The 25,828-nt window shown below is 44.7% G+C and overlaps 1 protein-coding gene across 1 annotated transcript; it reads right to left on the bottom strand.

The window, feature by feature from the left end:
* Nucleotides 1-17,743: 17,743 nt before the first annotated feature.
* On the bottom strand, nt 17,744-25,234 carry fzd9b (frizzled class receptor 9b). The gene has a single exon (XM_078422045.1). It carries the CDS (start codon nt 24,685-24,687, stop codon nt 22,939-22,941), a length of 1,749 nt encoding a protein of 582 aa, XP_078278171.1. The 5' UTR covers nt 24,688-25,234; the 3' UTR covers nt 17,744-22,938.
* Between the last annotated feature and the right edge of the window lie 594 nt (nt 25,235-25,828).

A 25,828-nucleotide genomic window follows, 5' to 3' on the forward strand; every position in this document is an offset into this window, starting at 1 on the left:
CACTGAGCTCCTGGCTTCCTTCTCCTGTGGTGCAACAATACCCTGTGGCATGAGTTTGAGAGAAGAACAAACCTTCTCTTTATCCTCTCACCAATATTTATCCCCCCAACCAACATCACTTAAACTAGTCATTGGAAACATTGCCAATTCTTGGAGCTTGCTGAAGGCAAGTTTGCTGGCATGTTTGCGAGATTACACTATGGACTGTGATCGGCCACACATTGGTGTATAAAGGGCTTCATCACTTCCTAAGGTGAGGCGTGGCGTTATATAAATCCATCTGCTCCTGGTGTTATATTTTAAGCATGCTTTTATCTTTTGGCTTCAGGCCAAATCTCAGGTTTACAGGTCCTCTCCATTTTACAGATGCTTGATTAATGCACAGCGAATGCACAAGAACACGCGCTTGGGAGACGAGGGATGGATTAGTTCGCTGCTGTAAGGCTGCAGTCATCCTCTGCTCTGTGGGAAGTTTAGATCACGGCTGGATTTCCGAATTGCGAACCGTTCGGATTACAAACCGCTCACAGGACTGAAACCCTGTTGTAACTTGGGGAGGAGGATGATGATGATGTTAGTGATGACAGCTTTTTGTGTCTGTCTTTGGTTCAAACCAGCACCTGTAGTTCCTTCCTACTCATGAATTTAGACAGGGTTTGGCAGGTAGTGCCACCATGCTGGCCCACAGAGCTGAACCTTCCCCTGACATCAGCCCAGGATGGCAATCAGCAGTGGGGGTCCCAGTTGGTTGGTTGCTCTTGCTTAGTAGTAATGAGTTAAAGACGCAACGATCCAGCAGAGCTTGTGTTTGTTTAGGGCAGGCAGGGATCACTGGCTGATCGCTCCTGGCTGTGTGGCTCACTTACCGATTGCTTTATGAACAGAGGCTGTCAGGGGCTTTTTAAGTGCGGCACCACCATCCTCCGGTCTTTTTGTTCTTCTAAATACACCAATTTTCCTTTTGGTTCTGGAGGCGATGTCAATGATTGAAACATTATTCTGCCTTCAAAGGCAGGCAGTGCTAGTTTCAAGCGAGCTATCAATGTCTTGTGTGCCTAGACCTGATTTGTCTATAGCTTGTGAGATGAGTCCAGTGGAAGGTAGTAATTATCCTCTCAATAGATCCAGACTGACTGATGTCCGTGAGCAGACATGTATTATTTAGGTATGTGCAGTTGATTTGATCTACTAATTCAACACCCAAGGCTAGAACTTAATCATACACAGTATGGTTTCACTCTGTCTGTTGTCCACAGAGGGAGTAGGCTGGAAAGGCAATTCTAACCCTGACTGGAAAACTACTCTTGAAGCAATTATTGGCTGTATCAGTAGAGTATTTGCTGTGTCAGTCGTCAGCTTGTGCAGTTTACAAAGGTCCGTGTTGGAATCCCAGATTAGTTTTAATTTAGAGATACAGCGTGGAAACAGGCCCTTCGGCCCACCGAATCCACGCAGACTAACAATCTGGTTCTATCTTACAGACAAGGGACAATATACAGTAGCCAATTAATCCACAAAGCAGATGGGGGCAGTCTGTGAATGTGTGGAGGGAGATTAGTCCAAAATGCACTTCCCTATGTCCTATTTGTCTGCGTTCGACCAATATCCCTCCAAATCTTTCATATCCATGAACCTGTCCAAATTTGTTTTTTTAATGTTGTTGTAGTGCCTGGCTCAGCCTCTTTCTGTGGCAGATCATTCAATCCACATACCACTTCTTGTGTGAATCATAGTCAAATGTTACAGTGAAACTCTGATAATCTGCTGTTGATAATTTCAAAGTCCTGATGGTTCAGTTTCTGGTTTAGTGGGCATTGGTTTCAACACTCCTTTGAAACTTACTGGGGACTCTTTTCCATGTTCCCTTGAAAGTCACCAAGGCCCTACTCCCTGCACTCCCTTTAAAATTAGTGGGATCCTGTTTCCTGAGCTGGGCAGTTCCATGGGTTCAATGGAAAAGATATTGTACTGCAATACAACATCTAAAACGGTGAGTTAAAAGTATAGGAACAAGGAACTGCAGGTGCTGGTTTACAAAAACGGACACAAAGTGCTGGAGTAACCCAGTGGGCCAGGAAGCACCCCTGGAGAACACGGACAGGTGATGTTTTGGGTTGGGAGCCATGCTTCAGTTAAACTTCTTCAGTTAAAAGTGTGTTGGAGTTTTTATAGGAAATTACATCAAATAATCCAGAAAGTCTATCGGTCCAGCACCACGAAGTTGTGAGCATGCTGGGTTAATGGAGTTTTACTGTATGTAGTGCCTCAAGGCACATCACGGGGGTGCAATCAGCCATGTATTGTTACCGAGCCAAAGACAGTCTGACGAAGGGTCTCGACCCGAAACGTCACCCATTCCTTCTCTTCAGAGATGTTGCCTGAGTTACTCTAGCTTTTTGTGACTATCTGCAGAGAAATGTAGACAGTTTGCAAAAAATCACTCAAAAAGATAGGTTTCAAGCAAGTTATTAAGGTAACATAGAGGACACCCTCCCTGGCTCAGTACGGCCAATGGTAAATGCTGCCACATCAGCGTCTGTGCTGTGCTGGAAGATGGACTCTCATCACTTTGCAAAAAGCCCCTTCGCTATTTGTGCTCTGACCTAACTGATTCAATAGTACCATACTGTTTGTGAAATCCCTTATTAAAGGTATTGTAACCCCACATTTTTGGCTAGAATGACTCCAGTCACTCTGGGCTGTGGGTAAAAATCGGGCTACATTTGGACTCTTTTCTTTAATCACATGCAATCACAGTAGCAAGTAACTCAACATGCAGTCTCCACATGTCCACCAGAGGACTTTCTGCGCCACACAATTGACGATAAGAAACAAAATTAATGTGGGGTGAAGCCAGACTCACCAATATCCCACACAATAATAATATAATTAGTAGTCACATAATAATAACTATAGCTATAATATATTGTGTTGTATTATTACAAACGGTACAAAAATAAATGCAATACAATAAACCGAGCTTACAGTATATCTGCTGTTGCGCGACTCTGTCTATGGTTATTAAAATTTCAATGCACTATCAAAATAAATTGGAAGCTGTGTGTTTGCACGGGAACTCTTAACCCTGCTTGTGGGGAGGCTGTTCCCACTGAGTTTGAGAGTTCTTTCCTGCCAGCACTGAACGTTGGTAGATATTCCCTCGGGTATTGCACCAACACCCAGTCTTGTTACCACCTAAAGCACACAAGGGTTCTGCAGGAGAAGCAAGAAGCTTCAGCCAGCTCACACATCTGATCGCAGTCTAATGACCTCGGCTGGCAAATGCAGATGTCATTTGACCAGGGAAGGACTTGGTGACAGCGCACAAGTCAATATTCACCGTGAAGAGTGACTTAGAGAATGAATGAAGGAAGGAATGTGGAGAGTTAGACAATTGTCCCCACATGAAGTCCTAGCTGTGATACAATCAGGTAAAGTGAGAGGAAGGAGGAGGTTTCCTTTGGGTGGGAAATCTGGATCCAGAGGTAACCATCTCAGGATATGGGCCAACACCATAAGAAGAAATGTGGCAAACCTTCCTTTCCCTTTACAGAGGGCAGTGGAGGACAAGATGCTGAATCTATATGAATAGATTTCTGGACACAAGCTTTAAGGGGTAGAAACAAAGAACTGCAGATGCTGGTTTACAAAGAAGGACACAAAGTGCAGGAGTAACTCAGTGGGTCAGGTAGCACCTCTGGTGAACATGGATAGGTGACATTTTGGGTGGGGATGCCCCTTCAGACTGATTGTGGTGGGGGGGGGGGGGGGGAGAGAAGAGGGGCAGGACAAAGCGTGGAAAGCAGTAGGTAGGTAGTACTAGTCGGTGGATAGTAGGGGAGAGTAGTACGGGGAGTTAACTAAAATTGGAGAATTCAATGTTCATATCGATGGTTTGTAAGCTACCCAAGCAGAATATGAGGTGCTGTTCCACCAGTTTGCATGTAGTCTTACTCTGGCAATAAAGGCCCAGGACAGAAAAGTCAGCATGGGTCAGTAAACATTAAGGGTAACATGGCGAGAGCAGTTATAAAGTGTTGATATTACAGGATCAGCTACAATACTATATGCTGGCAGAGCAGGAGCTGAATGGCCTATTCCTACTCTTTTCCGTGTTTTTGTGCATCTTATAGGAATATTAAACTTTCAGCTGAGCAAGAGATCTCGCCTGGGGAGAAGTGGAAGCCTTATTTCCAGGCCACATTGTCAGCTTGGGAGAGGGAGGTGTGTGTGTGTGTATGTGTGTGTGTGTGTGTGTGTGTGTGTGTGTGTGTGTGTGTGTGTGTGTGTGTGTGTGTGTGTGTGCGCGCGCGTGCGTGTGTGTGAGTGAGAATGAAGAGAGTTGGACCCAGTATGAAAGCAATGGATGCAGTCGAATTTGGAAACAGAAATTAATTCTCTTTATCATATGGCTGTGGCTGGTCTAGAGGAATGAGCAATGGTAGTTGGGATCGATCCAAATCCCCGGACTGATGTGCATACCACCACCCACTTCACACTCCAGCTGCTACTGGAAATGCCTGCTCTGGTTTTAACGGGTTAATGGACACCACAACTCATCTAGTTTAGTTTAGAGATACAGCGCGGAAACAGGCCCTTCGGCCCACCGGGTCCACGCCGACCAGCGATCTCCGCACATTAACACTATCCTACACCAACTAGGGACAATTTTTACATTTACCGAGCCAATTAACCTACTAACCTGTACATCTTTGGAGTGGTTGAGGAAACCGAAGATCTCGGAGAAAACCCATGCTGGGAGAACGTACAAACTCCGTACAGACAGCACCCGTGGTCAGGATCGAATCCAGGTCTGTGGTGCTACATTCGCTGTAAGGCAGCAACTCTACCTCTGGCCACCGTGACCGCCCATTCTCAGTGAATATGCTGACAAGGGTGCCATTAATCAGGTCTGGGAGCTAACCGCAGCCTGCCTGCCTGCCTGCCTGCCTGCCGTACGTTCCTGAGTGGGATTGAAGCGTCACAGCTTGTCTTCATTAATGAGCCTCAGGGGGATCTGAGGGTGTTGTTCGGGGCTCCTGCCTCTTGAAGGTCGGATTGTGTAAAACCTCAGAAAGTTTATTTGGTGGGAGACAGAAGATCCGTGTAATTCAACTCAATTCTGACTTACCCAAATATGTTATGGTTGGATAGGATTATGGCTTATTCAGGAGCTCTATAGACTGATTGTAAGTTTGATGTTTATCAAATAAATGATTGCAGCAGCCTGTGTGTGCCAGTCCATTCATTCACTCTAGGAAGCCGATGATAAATTCAGTGGCATTTTTTTCCTTTTCACTGCTTTCATGTCCCTTTCATTCAGCTTTACTTCATTCTCCCCTGAATGGCTGTGGCTTTTGTTTGAATTTGTTTTCAATGCAGCATTTCTATAATTCTGGCTTCCTGTGCATCTTTGATCATCAGCCCTTTTCCCTTCATCTGCCTCTTCTTTAAACCCAAACATCCCTGAGAGAAACGTTATGGCCCCTCTGCATCTTTTTCTTTGGCTGTTTACATTCACACCACAGATCCCCAATCTTTCTCGTGGGATGTCCATCCTTTCCCTTACACCACTCTTCAGTTTCCATAAACTTTCCTGATCTTGTGATCAGTGAACTACCAATGTTCCTGCATCGACTCTGCCAAGGAATGGCCTTTGTTTGTGCTGTCATGCACAAGGACCATTGTGCACATTGGTAGAGTTAATATAACAATGTCTTTTGCTGTTGTAAGTGGGGCTCCAATCTTTAAGCACACTCCCCTTCTGGTGACTCATCCAAAAAAGCTTCTCTTTATGAATGAGTGTAAACCTATATGTCCTTTCTCACCGTTAATTGACAAGAACTTAGGAGTGGCACAGTGGGCTAGTGGTAGAGTTGATGCCTTACAGCACCAGAGACCCTGGTTCGATCCTAACTATGGGTGCTGTCTGTATGGAGTTTGTACATTCTCCCTGTGACCACATGGGTTTTCTCTGGGTGCTCCGGTTTTCGCCCACACTCCAAAGACGTCCAGGTTTGTAGGATAATTGGCTACTGTAAAGTGCAAGTTGTCCCTAGAGCAGGATAGTGCTACTGTACGGGGTGATCGCTGATCGGTGCTGACTCAGTGGGTTGAAGAGCCTGTTTCCACGCTGTATCTCTAAAATGTAAAGTCCAAACATTCCTACAGGACTCCTTGGATCAGATGTGACAACATTGCATTGTTCATCCATCTATAATACTGGTCTGTAAGGTAGGAATAGCTCATTCAAAGCACACCCAAACCTAAGCTCAGAAACCTGGTCCCTACATCTCGACATTTCTGCAACAGATGGTGGCAAGAAGTCTCAGAACTGCATCATTTCCCCCCTGACATACCTCCTTCCATTTTTACTTTTAATTAGCAGACAGGTGATTTGACTTCATGTTTCAACAAAGGGAAGTCTTAAAGTCCTGCGTTGCTTGCAAACCACATATTTGCACTAAAATATAGCAACAGTGAAGTCAATTGCGATGGGCAAACAAACTTGCATCACTGCAGAAGAACCAGTGGCCACCATACACATACACATTTTTCCAAAGACCACTACAGACACATAGAATTGGTAAATGTGTTTAGGTTAAAAAAAAACGATTGCATCCTGCATAAAAACGTATGTCATCGCATGCCTTACTTGTTTTTTCTTTCTTTAAACAAAGCTTTTTTTCTTTAATCGCTCACTGTCTGATTAATTCACCTCCCAAACACAATATGAAGCTACAAAAGTTTTTGAAGTGCACCAGCATTCGTCTCATCTCAACGCAGAGAGCTATTTTTAATAATCCATATACAATTCATCTCAACAGGCATTGAAAATCTCACCTCTTAGTTCTCCAGTGTAATTCAATAAAAGCTACTGAAGCGAAAGTCCAGAGACTATTGAAAAACGTCCCTTCAGAATACCAGCCGACTGGCATTGATTCATCCTGCGATGTTAGGTACACTGTGCACGTACTATTGCACAGTCCATATGCTCTCCACAGAGCCACCTCTACGGGTAATTCAAGCCCAGGTGTATGAAAAAGGGAGGAGATGTTCAAATAAAACATTAGCAGGCATAAAAAAGATTTTTTTTTCTCCCTGGTAATAAATCTGTAGTTTAAAACAAAATGTCATTTTGAATGTGTGATGGTAGCCAACATGACCATCAAGTTGTTTCATCAGAACATGAACAGCCATAAAGGGGTGAAACTCACTCCGGACTTAATGCTGCCCCTGTGATTCTGTGGCTACTGACCAATTAATATTCTGAGTGTGGGAAACCAGACCTTCTTGACTTTATCAATTTGTTTAGCTCAGATTTATAAAATATCCATTTGAGTTTGCATGTTTATTATAAACCTTAAATATATGTTAAACAAAAAATATATATTCCTACATAATTGATTGCTCTATCAATAATTCTCATAATGTTTTTAGCTTATAGACTTCTTTTTATTTTATTTTTTTGCAATTGGTCTTTTGGAACTGAGTTGATGCTCCCAACAAATATTCCTTCATTTCTTAAGCGATTTAAATGCATGCCTTAACCAACAAGAGAACCCAGAAGCAAAATTATCGTTCCCAGGTTTGGCATTGTAAGTTGAAAAGGGATTTTGAGCAAAGGCGTGGGAGAAGAGAGAATAGGCAAGAATTCTTTGTTGGAGTCAAATCCTGTGTCTGTCAGATATGGGCCATACTCATACGGAGTTGACTGGAGCAGAACAGTGTTTTCAGAAGTTTGGCCTTCAGCCTTGTAACAGTTCATTGTGCTCGTACAAAAGCATTGACTGCACGGACTTCAAGGTTGTTAAATACAGAGTAATGGAGAACTAGCAGCCCGTGACAAGCCTGCTGCACAATTAATCAGTTGGCATTACTTCACCCACTTCAAGCTGGAGATCAATCATCTGTCATCTCTCCATCCCCATCAATTGTATGCAGTCCCCTTCTCTTGTAAATGTGCAAAACCCCCACCCTCCAGTTTTCCTATTTTTCTCTGGAGCTGATTCTTACAGTACTGTCCAGCCCCTTTTGGTACCTCACCAAAGTTGTTATTCTTAATGTGGGAATGTGGAGTGAACGTTGGCAGGCTGCTCTATCACAATAGGCATTACGGCCAAGCATAGACCTCAAAATGGCGGCGCTGCCCTAGCAGCTGCGGCTCACCTGCGGTCCATTTGTCTTTGTGTTTTTGTTGTTTTTTTTTTGTCTTAATTGTAGTTGTGATGTGGTGTTTTTGTGTTTGTGTACTATGTGTGTATGTGGGGGGGGGGGGGGGGGAGGGGGGAAACTGTAACATTGTAAATAGGTGTCCCTTTCGAACGGAGACCCGACCTTTGTTTTCTGGGCCGTGTCTCCGTTCCTGCTGCGGCCCAACCATCGGCCCAACTCCTGGAGCTGGCGGCCTCCAGGGCTCTGGTTCGCAGAGCCCGCGGATCGGACTTACCACCACCGGAGCCGGCCGTCTTCGGAGGCTGCGGGAGCGGCTGCGACTCGCCTTAGGCTCGGGCCGCGTGGATGCCGACATCGGGAGCTCCGGCAGCGGCAGCGGGTTCGCCCGCCCCGGATCGCGGGGCTTGGGTCGAGGACATTTCACCGTCCGGCGCGGCCTAAGATAGGCCGCGGGATATTTCTCTGCTGGGCGGGGGCTTCAATGTCGGGAGCCACGACCGCCCCGACGTGCAGCAACAGCGGCAGCAGCGTGTTCGCCCGCCCCGGATCGGACTTATCATCGGCGGAGCCGGCCGTCTTCGGAGGCTGCGGGAGCGGCTGCGACGCGACGCGCCTTGGGCTCGGCCCGCTGTGGACCGTCCGGTGCGGCCTGCAACCACAACAACCTGACTGCGGGCGAGGACAGCGGGAGAAGGGAAAGACATTGTGGCCTTCCATCACAGTGAGGAGAGGACTGGAGGAGACTCACTGTGATGGATGTTTCTTTGATGGATGTTTCTTTTTTGTGTGTTTTTGGGGTTGGGTCATTTGAATGCCTATTTAATGCTTTTATTGTTGGACTGTGTTTTGGGGGGTTTTGGGGTTGTGTAATTTGAATGCCTATTTAATGCTTTTATTGTTGGACTGTGTTTTGGGGGTTTTTTGGGGTTGTGTAATTTTAATGCTTATTTAATGCTTTTATTGTTGGACTGTGGGTGACTGAATTTCGTCCAATATTGGATGACAAATAAAGCTATCTTGAATCTTGAATCTTGAATCTTGAATCTTGTTATGCACATGGAAACATGTCAATTTTACATCAGGAATGGCTGGATAATGATCGCTACTTTAAAACTGACTGATATAACCCCTCACCAATAACAAATGTCACCTTTCTTTGGTCAGATCAGATAATTCTTCCCACTTTGGATTTGACCCTTGAATTCAGTGAATCTGGCAATTAACACAATGGGCTATACTTTATCAGCAAATTCAATATTTAAAAATATACATTCAAATCTATAATCCAATGTCAATATTAAAGGTGATGATTGATGAAGATCACCTTATTGTTTTTTCTTGAAAGTAAGGGTGCTGAACATGGAACTAATTATCAACAGTATTGTGAGAAAATGCCTGTGAAACGTAAAAATGATGAGGTATTTAATTGCAGCAATTGTACTTTTTGGACTGAGGAATGAACCTACCATTGTCAAATTGTGCATTGAAGAAAAGTGTTCTGAGTTGAGTGTATTGAAGGAATGCATATTGAAAATGTGAATTTTGAAGATATATGTGTTAAAGAGCACTGCAACAAAAATGTGTGCATTTAAGATGTGTGCATTGGACATATACGTGCATTGACAATGTGTATTGGAAATGTGTACACTGAGATGTACATATTTATGACGTGTCTATTGAAGATGTGTTATATTGAAGAAGTGCATTTTGAAGTTGTGTATATTGAGGATATGTGTTTCAAAGATATGCATTGCAGATGTGTATTTTGAAGATGGATGTACTGAAGATGTATAATTTGAGCAATGCATTTGTTAGTGTGTGTATTAACAATCTGTGCATTGAAGAAATATATTTTGAAGATATGGATTAAAGATTATGTATTGGACAAAGTGCATTTTATGAAAATGTGTACAATGAGGACCCACCCCTGTATTGAAGATGTGCACTTTGGATGTTTATTTAAATGTACAGGTTGATGACCTGTATATTGCAGAACTTATTGAGGATATGTAAATGTTGTTGTGAAGAACTAGCACTAGGTTTACGTAATCAAGATGAATGCATTGAAGTGCATGGGTGAATTATTTGAAACAGTAACCCATGTTCGGAAATATCAAAAGCAACAAAGGCTTTCTTTTATCCCTCAGTCTCATTTTCATTCAGTTCTAAAATAAAAATAAACTTATTGTTATCCCAATTTGCTCCTATTAATAAAATGTTACCAACCTAATTACTATGAGCCAATGCTTTTATGGAAATTGAAAGAGTAAAAAGGATAGTGATGAGAGAGAGGGAGGGAGAGGGGGGGGGGAGAGAGAGAGAGAGAGAGAGAGAGAGAGAGAGAGAGAGAGAGAGAGAGAGAGAGAGAGAGAGAGAGAGAGAGAGAGAGAGAGAGAGAGAGAGAGAGAGAACATCAGAGAGAGAGAGAGAACATCAGAGAGAGAGAGAACATCAGAGAGAGAGAGAACATCAGAGAGTGAGAGACAAAGAAAGGGAAAGGGCTGTGTTGAAACAGGCCTCATTTTGGCCTGTCTGTTCTTAGTCCTCAGTAGAAGCTACTTCACTGCCTGAATTTGCACATCAAAACCTTGAAGGATAATGCCTGGGGGTAGGCAGATAATAATGAGCTGGCTTGAAAACAAGAGGAAATAAAATAGAGCGGCAATGATCCTTTCAATGAAAGTTCTTTGGATAATTCTCTTTTTTTACCCTGCCAACGTCATTGTCAGGAGTATTATTCTCTTTATTAGAGCAATTTTACAACCAGGATAACAAGATGTTATTTTCTTTACTTTTTTTTCACTTTCAACAGTCCTTTTTGAATGTCCACGCTTCCCCATCTTCCACCACCTTCCCCTCACCTCACCCACCCCCACGTTCTCTCCCTGACTCTTCCTGGGATATGGTTGAACCAACGCCTCACCCAAACATGATTATGTGGGGTGTGGGGGGATCCAATGCACTACTCTTCCCAAGGAGAACAGCACAGCCAAGCTTGATCCCATTGTCATTTAATTCGCTAACCTGCCTCCTCACTGTAGCTCTGTTGAAAGCTGTTAATTGAATCCAATTTGCTATGGCCATTCATTCTAAATAAGTACCATGCATTCTGGGTTCTCAAGCATAGATTTACCCAATGCAGATCAATCAAACTTCACTTGGCAAAAAGGTCAATGTAGGCAAGTAATAAATAATTTATATATATTTTAAAATGCAATTAACTGTTAACCTATTTTAAAATGTTTGATATATATAACATGTCTTTAGTGTTTTCTGATTGAATTGTTTTATAAATTTAATTTATAAATGTTTATTACAAAAAAGCTGGCAAGTGGGCCCAACAAGTAGTTCAGAAGAAGAACGACATTTTGGCTTTCATTGCAAAGAGGTTGGAATAATAGTGCATTTTTATTGTAATAGTGAGCTTTTACTGTAATTGTACAGGGTGATGGTGAAGTTTCACCTGGAATACTGTGAACAGTTTTGGTCTCCTTTCCTAAAAAATTGGAGGTAGTACAAAGGAGATTCACCAGACTCATTCCTTTACAAGAAGAGGGTTATCTTAGTTTTAGTTTAGTTTAATTTAAAGACACCGTGTGGAAATAGGCCCTTTGGCCCACTGAGTCCGCACCTACCAGTGATCCCGGCACATTAGCGCTATCCGACACACACTGGGGACCATTTACATTTATACCAAGCCAATTTACCTACAAACCTGTAGGTCTTTGGAGTGTGGGAGGAAACTGAAGGCTTGGATAGAGTGGATGTGGAGAGGATGTTTCTATTAGTGGGAGAGTCTAAGACGAGAGGTTATCACCTCAAAATAAAAGGACGTTCCTTTAGGAAGGAGATGAGAAGGAATTTCTTTAGTTAGAGGGTGGTGAATCTGTGGAATTCTTTGCCACAGAAGGTTGTGGAGGCCAAGTCAATGGATATTTTTAAAGCAGAAATAGATGGATTCTTGATTAGTACAGATGTCAGCGGTTATGGGGAGAAGGCAGGAGAATAGGGTTAGGAGGGAGAGTTAGATCAGCCATGATTGAATGGCGGAGTAGACTTGATGGACCAAATGGCCTAATTCTGCTCCTACCCCATATGACCTTATGATTTCGGAGAAACCCACGCGGTCTTGGGGAGAACGTACAAACTCCGTACAGACAGCGCCTGTAGTCGGGATCGTACCTGGGTCTCTGGCGCTGTAAGTGCTATAAGGCAGCAACTTTACTGCTGCCCATCTTACCAAGAGAAACAAAAGATGTGGGTCTGTATTCCTTAGAATTTTGAAAAATGAGGGATTACTTTATTCAAACATTTGAGGGGTCTTGGAAGGGTAAATGTTGGGATGTTTTCACTTGTTGGCAAGTTTTAAATAAGACTACAAGATAAGGGGTCAGTCATTTCAAACTGAGATGCAAAGAAATGTCTTCTCGCAGATGATGATGATGAGGGCCACTCAATGTATTTAAAGTGGCAGACTTGGCAGGGCAGACTTGGTAGGCAGTGGCCTACTCCTGCTCCTATTTTTGTTTTGTTATTTTATTCCTATTTTAAAAATAATTGTTAATTATGAGATCATTGGAAGAGTACAGCGTAGGAACAGGTTCTTCAGCCCACAACGTTTGTGCTGGACATGATGCCAAGTTACACTAACCTCCTCTGCCGGCACATGATCCATATTCCTCCATATCCATGTGCCTATCCACACCACTCCTGGAAGTGTATTCCAAGCACCAACCATTTTGTGTGTAAAACAACTAGCCCCCATACATCAACTTTAAATTTCCCCCCTCTGACCCTAAAGCTATGCCCTCAGAAACACAGAGCACCTCGACTCACCGACCGCCAGCCAGTACAACACCTTTCCATAACTACTCTCTGTCTTCTACAGGTAAGCCAATTCTGTCTGTCTTCTACAGTTAAGTCTGTCTGCTACAGGCAAGTCAAACTGCCAAGTCACTGTGGATCCCATGCATCTTAATCTTCTTGACCAGATTACCATGAGGGACTTGATCAAATATCTTCCTAAAATCCATGTAGACTTCATCCACTGCCCTATCCGCATTAATCACCTCCATCGCTGCCTCAAAATGCCCAAACAAGTTTGTACGGCATAAGGTGTCACAGAAAAAGCCACGCTGACTGTCTCGAATTAATCCATTAGCTTCCAAATGGGAGTAAATCCTATCCCGATGAATCCTCTCCAGTAGCTTCCCTACCACTGACATGAGGCTCACCGGCCGATAATTTCCTGGATTATTTCCACTTCCCTTCTTAAACAAAGCAACAACTTGGGCTACTCTCAAATCCTCTGGGACCTTGCCTATGGCGAGAGAAGATACAAAGATCTCTGCCAAGGTCTCTGCAATCTCCTCTCTTTCCTCTCAATAACGAGGCCCTGGGGATTTATTCACCCTTTCAAGAGCCGCCACCACCACCTCCTCAGAAAGACACAAAAAGCTGGAGTAACTCAGCGTGCCAGAGAGCCTCTCTAGAGAAAAGGAATAAGTGACATTTTGGGTCGAGACTCTTCTTCTGCCCCACCACCTTCTCCTTGGTCTCAAACTGGCCAAATATATTGGTATACCTCACAGTGATTTCACTATCCCCTATTAGTAATTGTGAAAGAAATGTTATATAGTTTGATGTGTATGAAAAATATCTCTGAAATATTTTGAGAGCTGTTAAGGCCAGATGGGATATTCATATCCAAGGCTTTTTGACCGTTTGGGTAGCTGGGATGGATGGAGGCTTGTTCGAGCTGCTCACCTCTCGCCAAGATGGGCCGGGTGAAACAATTCCAAGGCCGGATGTGGGCAGTGGGTTGCATGCCTTCAGTGCATCTATGTCTTTTGTTCATGTGGCACTGAGCTCCTGCTGCCATAGTAGAAAAGATTCTGCTGAATTCCTAATTGTGTTTATTGATCACCACTGTATATTTACGCCTCGTTTTTGTATCCTCGTCATTCTTTCTGTTTCCTCATGAAGCCCCTTTTGTTATCATGGACATGTTAATGTATGGTATGATTAATGGATAGCATGCCCTACAAGCATTTCACTGTATCTCGGGACACATGACAATGAAGTAACCACTGAATCATTGAACATTTAGCAACTGGCCTTTTGTGCTGCCCTTTTTCTGGAATCGATACTGGTAGGTTTTAATCACTCAGTAAACCAACCAGCTTGTTGGTCTTTCGTGCAATTTTTCTAATTATGATGGTATCTATGATACGTATCAGTATTGTGAACGTTATTCGGTGGTAACTTTTCTGCACATTTAACATTGCTTTTCTTTTCTCATGTTTATTCTAGAACTTTGATTGTTCTTTACCTGGGTCACCACTTTGTGCGATTTGTGCATATTCTTCTGTTGGATCCTTTTGCAACTGCACCACCTTTAGATGGACATTTTCTTTGGATTTAAGGATGAGAATGGCCTCTCATTCTTCCTACTAAATTGGACCACCTTAAAATCCGTTTTGAAGTACATTTGTTCATCAAACATCTATTCTGATTATTGTTCATTGCCACAGACCTCCTTAAGTATTCTCTCCAGTCTGATGTAACATTACACTGTCCTTCGACATTATGCATCCGTTACTTGAATCTACAATATATATTTATTTCACTTAAAACGCTTTAGTTTTGTCCAAAAGGACAGAATGTAATACTTTACTATTGCTCTTTGGCATGCTGTTTGTCCATCACAAATCCTCACTGTGTGCCGATATTGATAGGGATAACCATTCAAACATCAGAAGCCTGTGACCAGTGACAGGCTGCAAACTCCTGGGTTGGTATGAGCTGTCGTGTGTGTTGCCAGGCACCAGTCATGATCTACCCCACGTATTTGCAACATTGTCTATGTGTGGTACCAACACTTGGAGGTGATGGGTGAACCAGATAGGTATGAGGCATTTAAAGACTTTTGGATAGGCACATGGATATGTGGGGACTGGAAGGATATGTGTTATGGGCAGGTACATAAGTGATGGTTTTGGCATCATGTTCAACACAGACATTATGGGTCAAAGGGCCTGTTGTTGTGCTGTACGGTTCTATATTTCATTTGGAGATTCTTGGCTTTTAAACGTATTTACACTTTGGGAGATGCTGCAGAATTAACGTAGATCCACGCACGATGGAATTGACACAGAGGCTGGTAAAGAATATAAACCATTTGTTTCTATCTTCCTTTCCTTGACTTTGCCAGGTTACCTCAGAAAGGGAGGAAAGACATCGAGGACCTTTACTGACCATGAGCCAAGGAGAAGAAGTAATCAACCACAATTCTCACTCATGGTACGATGGAGAACTCTGTAGGAGACTGTCAGTTGCTGCTGATCACTTACTCTCTAAGCCTGCCTCTGAAGAATGGTCCTTGGCCAAGGCATTGTTCATGGGGTATTGATGTATTTATCAGCACTCTATGGATATTGTTTACTCTGAGAGCGTCACATGAAGAATTTCATTGCACTCTTTGTGTAAATAACAATAAATTGATTTGAGTCTGAATATCCCCAAGCATGAATCAGCTGGGATATCCCTATCCCCATCATGAGACGAATATATCGGGTAGATGCACAGTCTTTTGCCCAGAGTAAGGGAATTGAGGACCAGAGGACATCGGTTCAAGGTGAAGGGGAAAAGATTTAATAGGAATCTGAGGGGTAACTTTTTCATACAAAGGGTGGTGGGTGTATGGAACGAGCTGCCAGAGGAGGTTGTTGAGGCTGGGAATATCCCAACGTTTAAGAAACAGTTAGACAGGTACATGGATAGGACAGGTTTGGAGGGATATGGACCAAGCGCAGGCAGGTGGAACTAGTTTAGCTGGGACATGTTAGCCGGTGTGGGCAAGTTGAGCTGAAGGGTCTGTTTCCACACTCTATCTCTCACTGATAGCCTCAATAAGTGTGACTGACTGACTGGGAATGCGGGGCCAAGGGAGGGACATTACATTTGGCACTCGCCATGCAGGCTACTCCCCGGCAGCGTCCACAATCTTGATCAAACTTGCTTCCATTCCCTTCTTCATGGGTTTGATATTTTGAAATTGTCAGTGTTAGGTTTTGCAAATGAGGCCCAATTTGCTTTCAATGCTTGCAAGATCCGACCTTCCTTCTCGAGGCCTTTCCAGTCACACATCTCAAAACATGAGGTCTAACCTTCCAACTTGGATCTTGTGCCTCAACTTCCTGACCAGACCTTCTGTTCCTGTGGTTTCAGAACACCTGCATCTTGCATCTGAATTTCCCCATTCAATCACCTCCTCAAATACCTCTGACCGGCTTTTACATGGTGTCAGGTCAACCACCACAAGGAACATTTGTTTATGTTGGGTACGGGAGGTGAATAGAATTTATGGTGATCCCTTTCCAAACATAAACCAGAGATCAATTTTAGGAACTAACAACATCTTACACTAATAATGTTTCATGCAAGAGGGCGGCACGGTAGCTCAGCGGTAGAGTTGCTGCTTTACAGAGAATGCAGCGCCGGAGACTCAGGTTCGATCCTGACTAGGGGTGCTGCACTGTAAGGAGTTTGTACGTTCTCCCCGTGACCTGCGTGGGTTTTCTCCGAGATCTTCGGTTTCCTCCCACACTCCAAAGACGTACAGGTATGTAGGTTAATTGGCTGGGTAAATGTAAAAATTGTCCCTAGTGGGTGTAGGATAGTGTTAATGTGCGGGGATCACTGGGCGGCACGGACTTGGTGGGCCGAAAAGGCCTGTTTCCGGCTGTATATATATGATATGATATGATAAAGTCCACGAAAGTTAAATAAATAGTCTGAAGGTCTCCAATGAGGTGGATTGTTGGTCTGAACTGCTCTCTAGTTGGTGATAGGATTGTTCAGTTGCCTAATAACAGCTGGGAAGAAACTATCCCTGAATCTGGAGGTGTGCGTTTTCACACTTCTTACCTGATGGAAGAGGGAGTGACTGGGGTGAAACTCGCCCTCTATTATGCTGGCAAGGCAGCTTGAAGTGTACATGGAGTCAATGCAAGGAGGTTTGTGTTTGTGCCACTTTGTATTTTACTCAAGAAATAAGCGTTTGGTGGTTCCTAGAGCTTCTTTGATATGTTGCAATACCTTTACCCCATGGCCCTTTAGTTCAAATTAGTGCTTTATAGAGAGGGTTTGTAAGAATGTAGGTGTGATGTAGGAATATCCAATTTTCCTGTGGATGCTTTATTTCACTCGGGCAGCTTTGAAATGAATGCTTTCTTAGGGAATGTGTGCTTCCTCCTTTGGAACAGGCTTTGTTCTCAATCTAATTGAAACAAATCCATGCAAAATCTTTTGTTTTTGTTCAGTGTGTGAAACCAAGGTACCCTCTGTGAAAAAAAGACCCTTACAAGATGGCGAACGTGCTCCGTAGAAGTGGAACATCTTCCGAGTGATGGATTTGCCTGTCTAAATATTTAGCCAAAGTGCTGCTTTTTCTCATCTTATCTCAGCTGCAGTGAATCATTTCATTTTAAGTCTGTCGCTCACTGCGGGTCTGGAGAGCGTGACGCAGAAATAAAAAGCTGACACGATGTACAAAAAAACCCCAAAATATATATTTGCATTTAAACTATCATAAACATATACAAAAATGATATTCTATTGTTTGTCTTACCATAAATTAATAACTCTACAATCATCAAATGGACAGAGAGAAGTGAACTATAGGCAATTCAATCCATTTGCACAACCTTCAAAAGAGGGTTGGTTAACACAGACAGTGATCATGAAAGTGGAAATAGAGGAGAATACAGCGGCTACCGTCATAAGCCTACACCCACATTCATTCACCCATTCAACCTCTTACAGTCCCTACGTGTCTTCCCGAAATGCAGTCTCTTGACCCGTGGGTGAAATGTTGGCTGGTGCCTGAGGTTCACCTTCAGGGCACAAGGGGCGAAATTGAGAGAGGGTGTTTTTTTAAATAAACATTACCAGGTTATTCTTTGATCAGTTCCTCACTGCAGTGCCCTTTTTGTGAGTCAGAACCAATTCAGTGAATAAGAGCTGTTTCAAGGCTTTCCAAAAACTTCCCAACTTAGGAGGAAATGGAAACAATTTCCCATTTCACCATATCCGAGTATCATGATTTTACATCTCGATCAAAAGGCCGCACTTCACATGATGGAGTATTACCACATTACTGCTAAATTCAGGTGTACATTTAGGTCTTGGAATGGGATTTCAACCTAGAACATCTGAATTACAATCAAACGTATCATTAACTCTTAGAATGGCAGGAGTAGCAAAGCCAACATTTCTTGTTCCATAAAGCTGTATGGTGAAAACACTACTCTCAGAACCCCTTTAGAAAAATTCTCTTATCTGAACTCATATAATGGATCCTTGAAATAAACAGTTTAAAGTAAAAAAACGGCAGCTGTTAAAATAATTTACAGAACATAATCACTGAGAAGGTATTTTACTTGGAGATACTGCTCCTGTATAAATCTTCTTTCTAAACTTGGGGAGCAGGTGAAAATAAACCTACTTTATACTTTTGAAAGAAGGAAAAGCTTTGATGGCATTCTTTCTGAACTGAACCCAGAAAATACTTCTGAAAAAGTATCTTTTTTTTGTAGATTCCAATTAAATGAAATATTCCAAATCAAGGCCAATTGACCAAATTTTGGCTTGAAATAGTTGACTCACTGGGGTTCAGACCTACAGCATCCTGCTACCTTGTTCTCGAGAACGTCACTCATTGACTGGCCAAAAAAAAGGCAGTAGATTATTTACTTCACGAATTATCGCAGCTGTGTCACAACGTTTCATCCCCCTTCGTGGATGTGGCACCCATGGAAAGCAAGCCTTTGGCTCCTCAAACCATCTCTGTTTCTATTATGATCATAGCTGACCTGTGAACCATCTCCATGTACCTCCATCTGCTGTACATCTCTTTTTGCCTCAGTTAACAAATAAATCTTCCACTCTCAAATTTTAATTTAACAGTCATCCCAGCATGAATTCCCACTCGCACAAGATTTCCAAATGTCCTATCAGCTTTTCTGCATGGAAGTCTCTCCTAAGTTTATTCACAGTCATCGACAGATATGGCAGGGAAGTAGCCCACCAAGTCTGTGCTGACCATTAAATACTGATTCCATTTGATCCTCCCCACATTCCTATCAATTCCTTCTGGTTTCTACCACTCATGTACACGACAGAGACAACTCACACACTGGGCATTTAAGGTACCAACCTGCACGATTCTTGCTGTGAGACATCAACTCTACCACATTTGCGCCATTGTGGCGCCAAACGGCAATGTCACAAATGTCACTAATTTTCCAATAAGTTACTTCGGACAACAAATTCCCAATTTTGGTGATCACCACCAAGCTCAAAGCCTTTCCATTCACTGCAATATTCACCAAGCTAATATTCACTGAACACCAGGAAGATTTATTCAGAAATATTAGTTGTCAGCCCTGAAATGTAAATAGAGCAGCTGATCTCAGTAGCATCGATGAAATGCTGGGTTGTTTAAAGAACAACGTTGATGTCTGCGCTGTTTAGGGCAGTGTTGATATTCTGGGTTGTTAAAAGGGGCTATATTGTGTCCTATGCTATTAAAGGGGCCAATATTGATATTCTGGGTTGGTGCCAAAGTATTGTTGAAGTGCTGGGCTATTTAAAGGGGCAAAACTCATGTTCTGAGATGTTTACTGGGCCCATGTTGATGTGTGGGGCTGTTTAAAGTGCCAATACTAAACTTTGGGCTATCTAACAGGACGCTGCTGACAACTTTAGGTGGCTGAATGAGACATTAACAATGAAGAGAAATTTAAGCCAAGCTGGGAACAGAATCTGAAGAAAAGCCTTGAGATTTTCTGCAGGGCTGATGCTAAGGATTTATTTGAACTATACCTGATGCTAGATCTGGCACAGTCTCCACTCCCTTTGACGATAAGAAGTTAAAATGTAAAAATATTAGTGACCCGTGATACCCACTGACCCTCGCCAACGGCGCATCTGAATGCTCTGACATCTTGTGAAAGAGCTTTGCTGGGATGAAACTTTCATCGAGCAGCAGGGTATTCTGTGGCGCACAGAATGAACCTGACAATAAGATGCATAGTCTGCCACAGACTCTCCCGAGCAATCTGACCCCCCCCCCCCCCAGCTCAACTGCGTACCTTGCTCCCGTTCCTCTTTAGCAAAGTGGGGAGGGGGGGGGGGGGGGGGGGGGGGAGGGCAGGAATGCAAAAGCATCACACAAAATAAAATTACAACTAACATACAAAGCATATATACACAAAAGAATACACAAGACGCAATGAGACACCTACACAAAGAATAGAAGTAAAGGAGAGGAATTCCCACCATTCTCGTTTCCTTCATGAGGAATTATATTGCACAATAGGAAACTCAGGGGTTGGAGGATTAGGGTATAATTTAAGGCTGATAATTCCACCACTCTCTTTTACATGGAATGACCCCCAGCTAAGCAGATGACATTGGCCATTATGAGCTGCCACTATATTCCCCCTCCCTCAACGTGAGAAGACCTATTAGTTGTAAGTCTTTACTAAACTCGCCAGCCACTTTAACACCTCACTTTCAGCGCAGTGCATTGTTCACCCCTCACCCATGTGATGAAGGCTTCTCAATGTTCCTTTTGCTCGCAACAGCTGAAATTAATAAACTGCTCAGGCGCCTGAACTTGTTGCAGTGACGCTGGTTGGCAGTGAGGGAGAAGTTGCATTTTTAAGAAAGGTTACAAACATTTATAAAACTAGGTGATAGATGGCGTATCATTATTTTTTGAAGCGCTTTTGAAAATGACGATAATCATTTTCTCAGCTTCATCCCTCATCTATTCTGCTGCCAGAGCATCGCTCCACTGCAGTCTGCATTTTGCTAAAGTTAGCCACACTCTCGGTTGAACGGTAAAGGAAAGGTGAAATATTTGACTGCGAAGGGGAACATTGCTGAACCACCCAGTTCCTTATCTAATGATACTCCCCCAGTGGGCAGCTGGACAACATCAGCAACCGGGTCGCTGGTGTGATGTATCTCGCTTCAGTCAGGCCAGTAGGGCTCAACTGTGCTACACTGTTATTGCTCTGGTTGAGTTCAGCTGCCAGCTCAGGGAGGCCAAACTTAAAACACCTTGCCCGGCCGGGCTGGATAGCCCAGTGAAGAGAGATCATTAGTGGCCACTGAGGCAGACTCCAGGATTTGGGTGGAAGTTTCATGAAATGGGAGACTTAACCATGACCAAAAAAAACCTGAGGAAATCTCTTGTCATCGACCACTGTCATTCAATATCATTGTATCTTCCATTGCAACAGCGTGGAAAGAAAAATTAGAAACACCTATCTACAAAAGAGCTTCGGTAGTAACTGAACTTGGCTGATATTAAACGAGTGTTTACCCATACACTGCAGAAACATTTTAAATTGGCCCATTGGTCTATTGCATTGTTTACCTGACACGTAAGCAGCTGCAAGCTAATTTTATTTTCTACCCTGACAGGGTTAAAGAAATGTTTTAAATGAGAGAAACTGAAAAGTGAAAACAGTCCCTTGTGCTGAAATGCGAACGCAAGTTGAAATATTTTTGTTGGAAGAATGAAGTGTTTATATGGAAAGTATTGAATGTAGGGGAAAGAAGCATTTTAAAATTGAATATTTTACTTTGGGGTGGATGTCAGCTGGACTGGAGAATGAAACAAGCCCTGGTAGGGGAATTATAAAGCTTCTCAGCTTAGTAAACTAAGTTTGTTTGTTCAATCTTTCTGCCCTCTGTGGTACAGATTAACCGTGGGTCTCTCTCTCTTGGTGTTGATCGCCATTCTACTGCCATCCCTTCCCGCATATTCAACAGGACAAACAGCCATTCCTCATGAGTTATTATCCCGAACACGGTGAGTCAGGGTGTTACTGAAACACAAAGGGATATCACATTGGTCCATAGAAACAGTCACACCTCCAGGAGGAGCCAAGTGACTTGCGGTGTGAAGTGATTCCACACTCACAGGGGCTCTGAAACCAACTGCAGTCCTTCCCCTATCCTCACACCTGCTACCCACAACTGACAGCACAGATTAGTCATTAAACCTGGGACTCCTTGCCTCTCATCAGCTGCTCGCTGTTTTAATCTCCCCAATAGGAGCTTTCAGTTTATTCGAAGAGAATTTTGCAGCAAAGTACCAAGGATTTGACAAAAAAATAATTATATATCTTTGGGAATGTGAACAACGATTGTATTTCAGGATTAAAAAATAACATTTAAAATGCGATCAATATTTACTGTTTTTGTTACATTTTGACATTATACATGCCAGCAATTCCACTGTGTCGTTTTTGGGAAATGAGAATGCACTCAAATGCAAGACTGCAAAGTGACTCTGATTACCTTTACCCCCTTTCTACAGAGTCGGCACAGTGGAATTCAGTTGAGCTTATCACCACCACCACAAAAATCCATTTGCAGCTCACAATATATCCAAACTATCCCACCCGTCTCCTCAGAGTTGCGGACAGGTCACTCTTGGCCCAGTTGGTTTGAGTGGAGACGTTGGAAGCAAAACAGCAGCCAGCCTGTCCTTCTGAAAGACTGCTCTCCTCCAGCATGGGAACCATTACATGGATTTTACAGGAGCCCTACACAAATCCTATAGGTTAGGAGGCATCAGTAACATGACTAATAGAACTAGTAAACTGTGACCAGGGTGCTGGTCCCAGGGCTCTGTACTGGGCCCACCGCTCTGCTCGTGATTACTCTGCAACCTGGTTTTAGTTACACGTGGGTTGGATTGTCCAGGTAAGGGTCTGTTTTGCTCATGTGGACCATGACAGAAGGTGCCTTGTAATGGCAATGGCTAGCCGAACAATTGACCCCACTGCAAGGCTTCCCTCGAGTCCTCACCGACAGCTTTCTGCTGCACAAACTCTGCCAAGTCTGCAGGGTCTTCGAGCTCCAGACCCATATCCCGCTGGTGATCCCCACCACCAACGACATGAAGATCTTCAGCATGAAGACGGCCACCGTCGGCACAGACTCGTCCAAAGTGCAGTCCATAGTCCTTCTCCCGGGGTAGACCAGGCAAGGCTGCTCGGAGGCCAGCACTTTCCAATAATCCATGTTCAACCTCTCGTAGAAATAGCAGACAATGACGCAGGTGGCCGGGACAGTGTAAAGTATGGAGAAGACTCCGATCTTCACCATCAGCTTCTCCAGCTTCTCGGTGTTGGTGCCTCCGGTCTTCATGATCCTGCGGATGTGGAAGAGAGCCACGAAGCCGGTTAGAATGAAGGAGGTCCCAATCACCAGGTAGCAGGACAAAGGGATGAGCACGAAGCCTGTCAGTGCATTGACGTCCATGCTGCCCACATAACACAGGCCGGTCAACTCATCGCCCGCCACCTTCCTCATGGTCAGTATAATGATGGTCTTCATGGCCGGCACGCCCCAGGCAGCCATGTGGAAGTAGCTGCTGTGGGCCTCGATGGCTTCGTGGCCCCATTTCTTGCCCGCGGCCAGGAACCAGGTTAAGGTCAGGATGACCCACCACAGCGAGCTGGCCATGCCAAAGTAAAACAGGATGAGGAAGACGATGGTGCAGCCTGTGCTCTCCAGGCCCTCTTGGATGACATACAGCTCCCCATTCTCGCGGTCGCAGGCGATGTTCTCGGCCCCTGCCACCGAGCGGATGATGAACGCCACCGAGTACACGTTGTAGCACATGGACAGGAAGATGATGGGCCTCTCGGGGTACTGGAAGCGGTGGGGGTCCAGCAGGAAGGTGAGCACCGTGAAGGCCGTGGAGATGAAGCAGAGGGTGGACCACACGGCCATCCAGATGAAAGCAAAGTCTTTGTCGCCCTTGGACCAGTAGACGTCCACTCCCGGGGAGCACTTGGGAGCGCAGGTCAGGGTCTTGTCCACGTACTGGAACTTGTCGGGGTTGTCACAGGAGCCCAGAGGAGCCTGGCTTCTCCCATCCGCTGCCCCAGGTGAGCGGGCTCGGGGAGCCACGGGCAACATCCCCTGCCCCTTCTGGGGGTCTCCGGTGGCGTTCTCGGGGGCTTCCATGCACAGGGCGTTGGGGTCGTTCCTGGTGGGCAGCTTGGCGCAGTCCAGGGACTCGGGCCAGCCGAAGTTGAACTGGGCCATGATGGGGGCGCATCGCAGGCGCGCCTGCTCACACATCGGTCTGCAGGCGGGGATGGAGGTGGACACCTGGTCTGTGCACATGGGGGCGTAGAGGGAGCAGAGGAAGAGCCGGAGGTGGACGTGACAGCCGTACTCCACCAGCGGGGCGAACTCGTGCAGCTTGATGGCGGCTTCCCGCTGGTTCTGGTGGCCCATGTAGTTCGGCATCCTGGTCATGTTGTAGCCGATCCCCAGGCACATGGGGATCTCGATCGCCTCGCATTTGGCTTCCCTGCCTCTCTCGTGGTCGAGCGAGCCGATGGCCCGGCATGTCCCGAGCATCAGGCACTGGGACAGGGCTGTGAACGAGAGGAGGCGCACGATCCGCTCCATACTCCGGGTGAAGTTTGCCCTGATGCTCACTCACTCTCACTCACATCCACATCTCCTCCTCCTCCTCCCTCCTCCTCTCCCCGAGACGGGAGCGCGAAAGAAGGCAGGGTACCTGTGCCTGGAGCCTCCCGTTTAAATACTTCCTCAAGTCAGGGGCTGTCAGACTTTGCAGTGAGCGTTTCCAGCGCCAGCAGAGTTGATCACAAATTCGCACCGCGCGGCTTTGATCCAAATCCACAAAGGCTTGCAAATGAAGTGCCTTTTTTATGTTGTTGTTGCTTAGTAAACACTAGGAGCGATTCCGCCGACACCTCGCCAGCTCTGCACTTCGCTGCTCCCTCTCTCTCTCTCTCTCTCTCTCTCACTCACTCTCTCACACACTCTCTCTCTCTCTCAATCTCTGTCTGGACTCTTTGTTGAAGGTAGCAGATGCTGGCGCCAGCAACTCTGCCTGGCCCGGGAGGTCGCAGGGAGATGGTTGTGGAGGTGGCAAGGAGAAGTGGCTGAGTTGATGAGCAGCCCCCTGCTTTGCCCGGCCGCCTCTCTTGTTGTGCCCAGGCGTTGTGGAAAGTGACGGTGGCCAGCGCACCAGCCCAGGGGGGGAGGGAGGAGGAGGTGTGAGGGCGGAGACACGTTGCACCACATTGGCTGGTGTCGCCCCCAGTGCCGCCGCGCTATTGCTTGCCACCCCCGCCACTCCAGCCGGCGCACTTAAACACGCCTTCACTCACATTCCCAGCCAGGGAACACTGGCTTGCAAAACTAAGGGGCCTTTTTCCAATTGATGTCACCCCCCCCCCCTATTGAAGGGCTGAGACCCCGGGATCCCCATTCACTCCGCTTCCACTTTACAAATTCACTCAAGTGTTTTAAACATCCCGAACATTTTGATAAATGGCGAAGAAACACGTGTTGATGCGATATTCTTCCTCGCTAAACAATAATATATTCCTTTATTCACAAAATGCTGGAGTAACTGCAGGTCAGGCAGCATCAGGCAGATGCTGGTACAATATATCGATTCATTCACAAAATGCTGGAGTAACTCAGCAGGTCAGGCAGATGCTGCCTGACCTGCTGAGTTACTCCAGCATTTTGTGAATAAATCGATATATTGTACCAGCATCTGCAGTTATTTCCT

This window comes from Rhinoraja longicauda, chromosome 26 (genome assembly GCF_053455715.1).
Source record: "Rhinoraja longicauda isolate Sanriku21f chromosome 26, sRhiLon1.1, whole genome shotgun sequence".
Taxonomy (NCBI): Eukaryota; Metazoa; Chordata; class Chondrichthyes; order Rajiformes; family Arhynchobatidae; genus Rhinoraja; species Rhinoraja longicauda.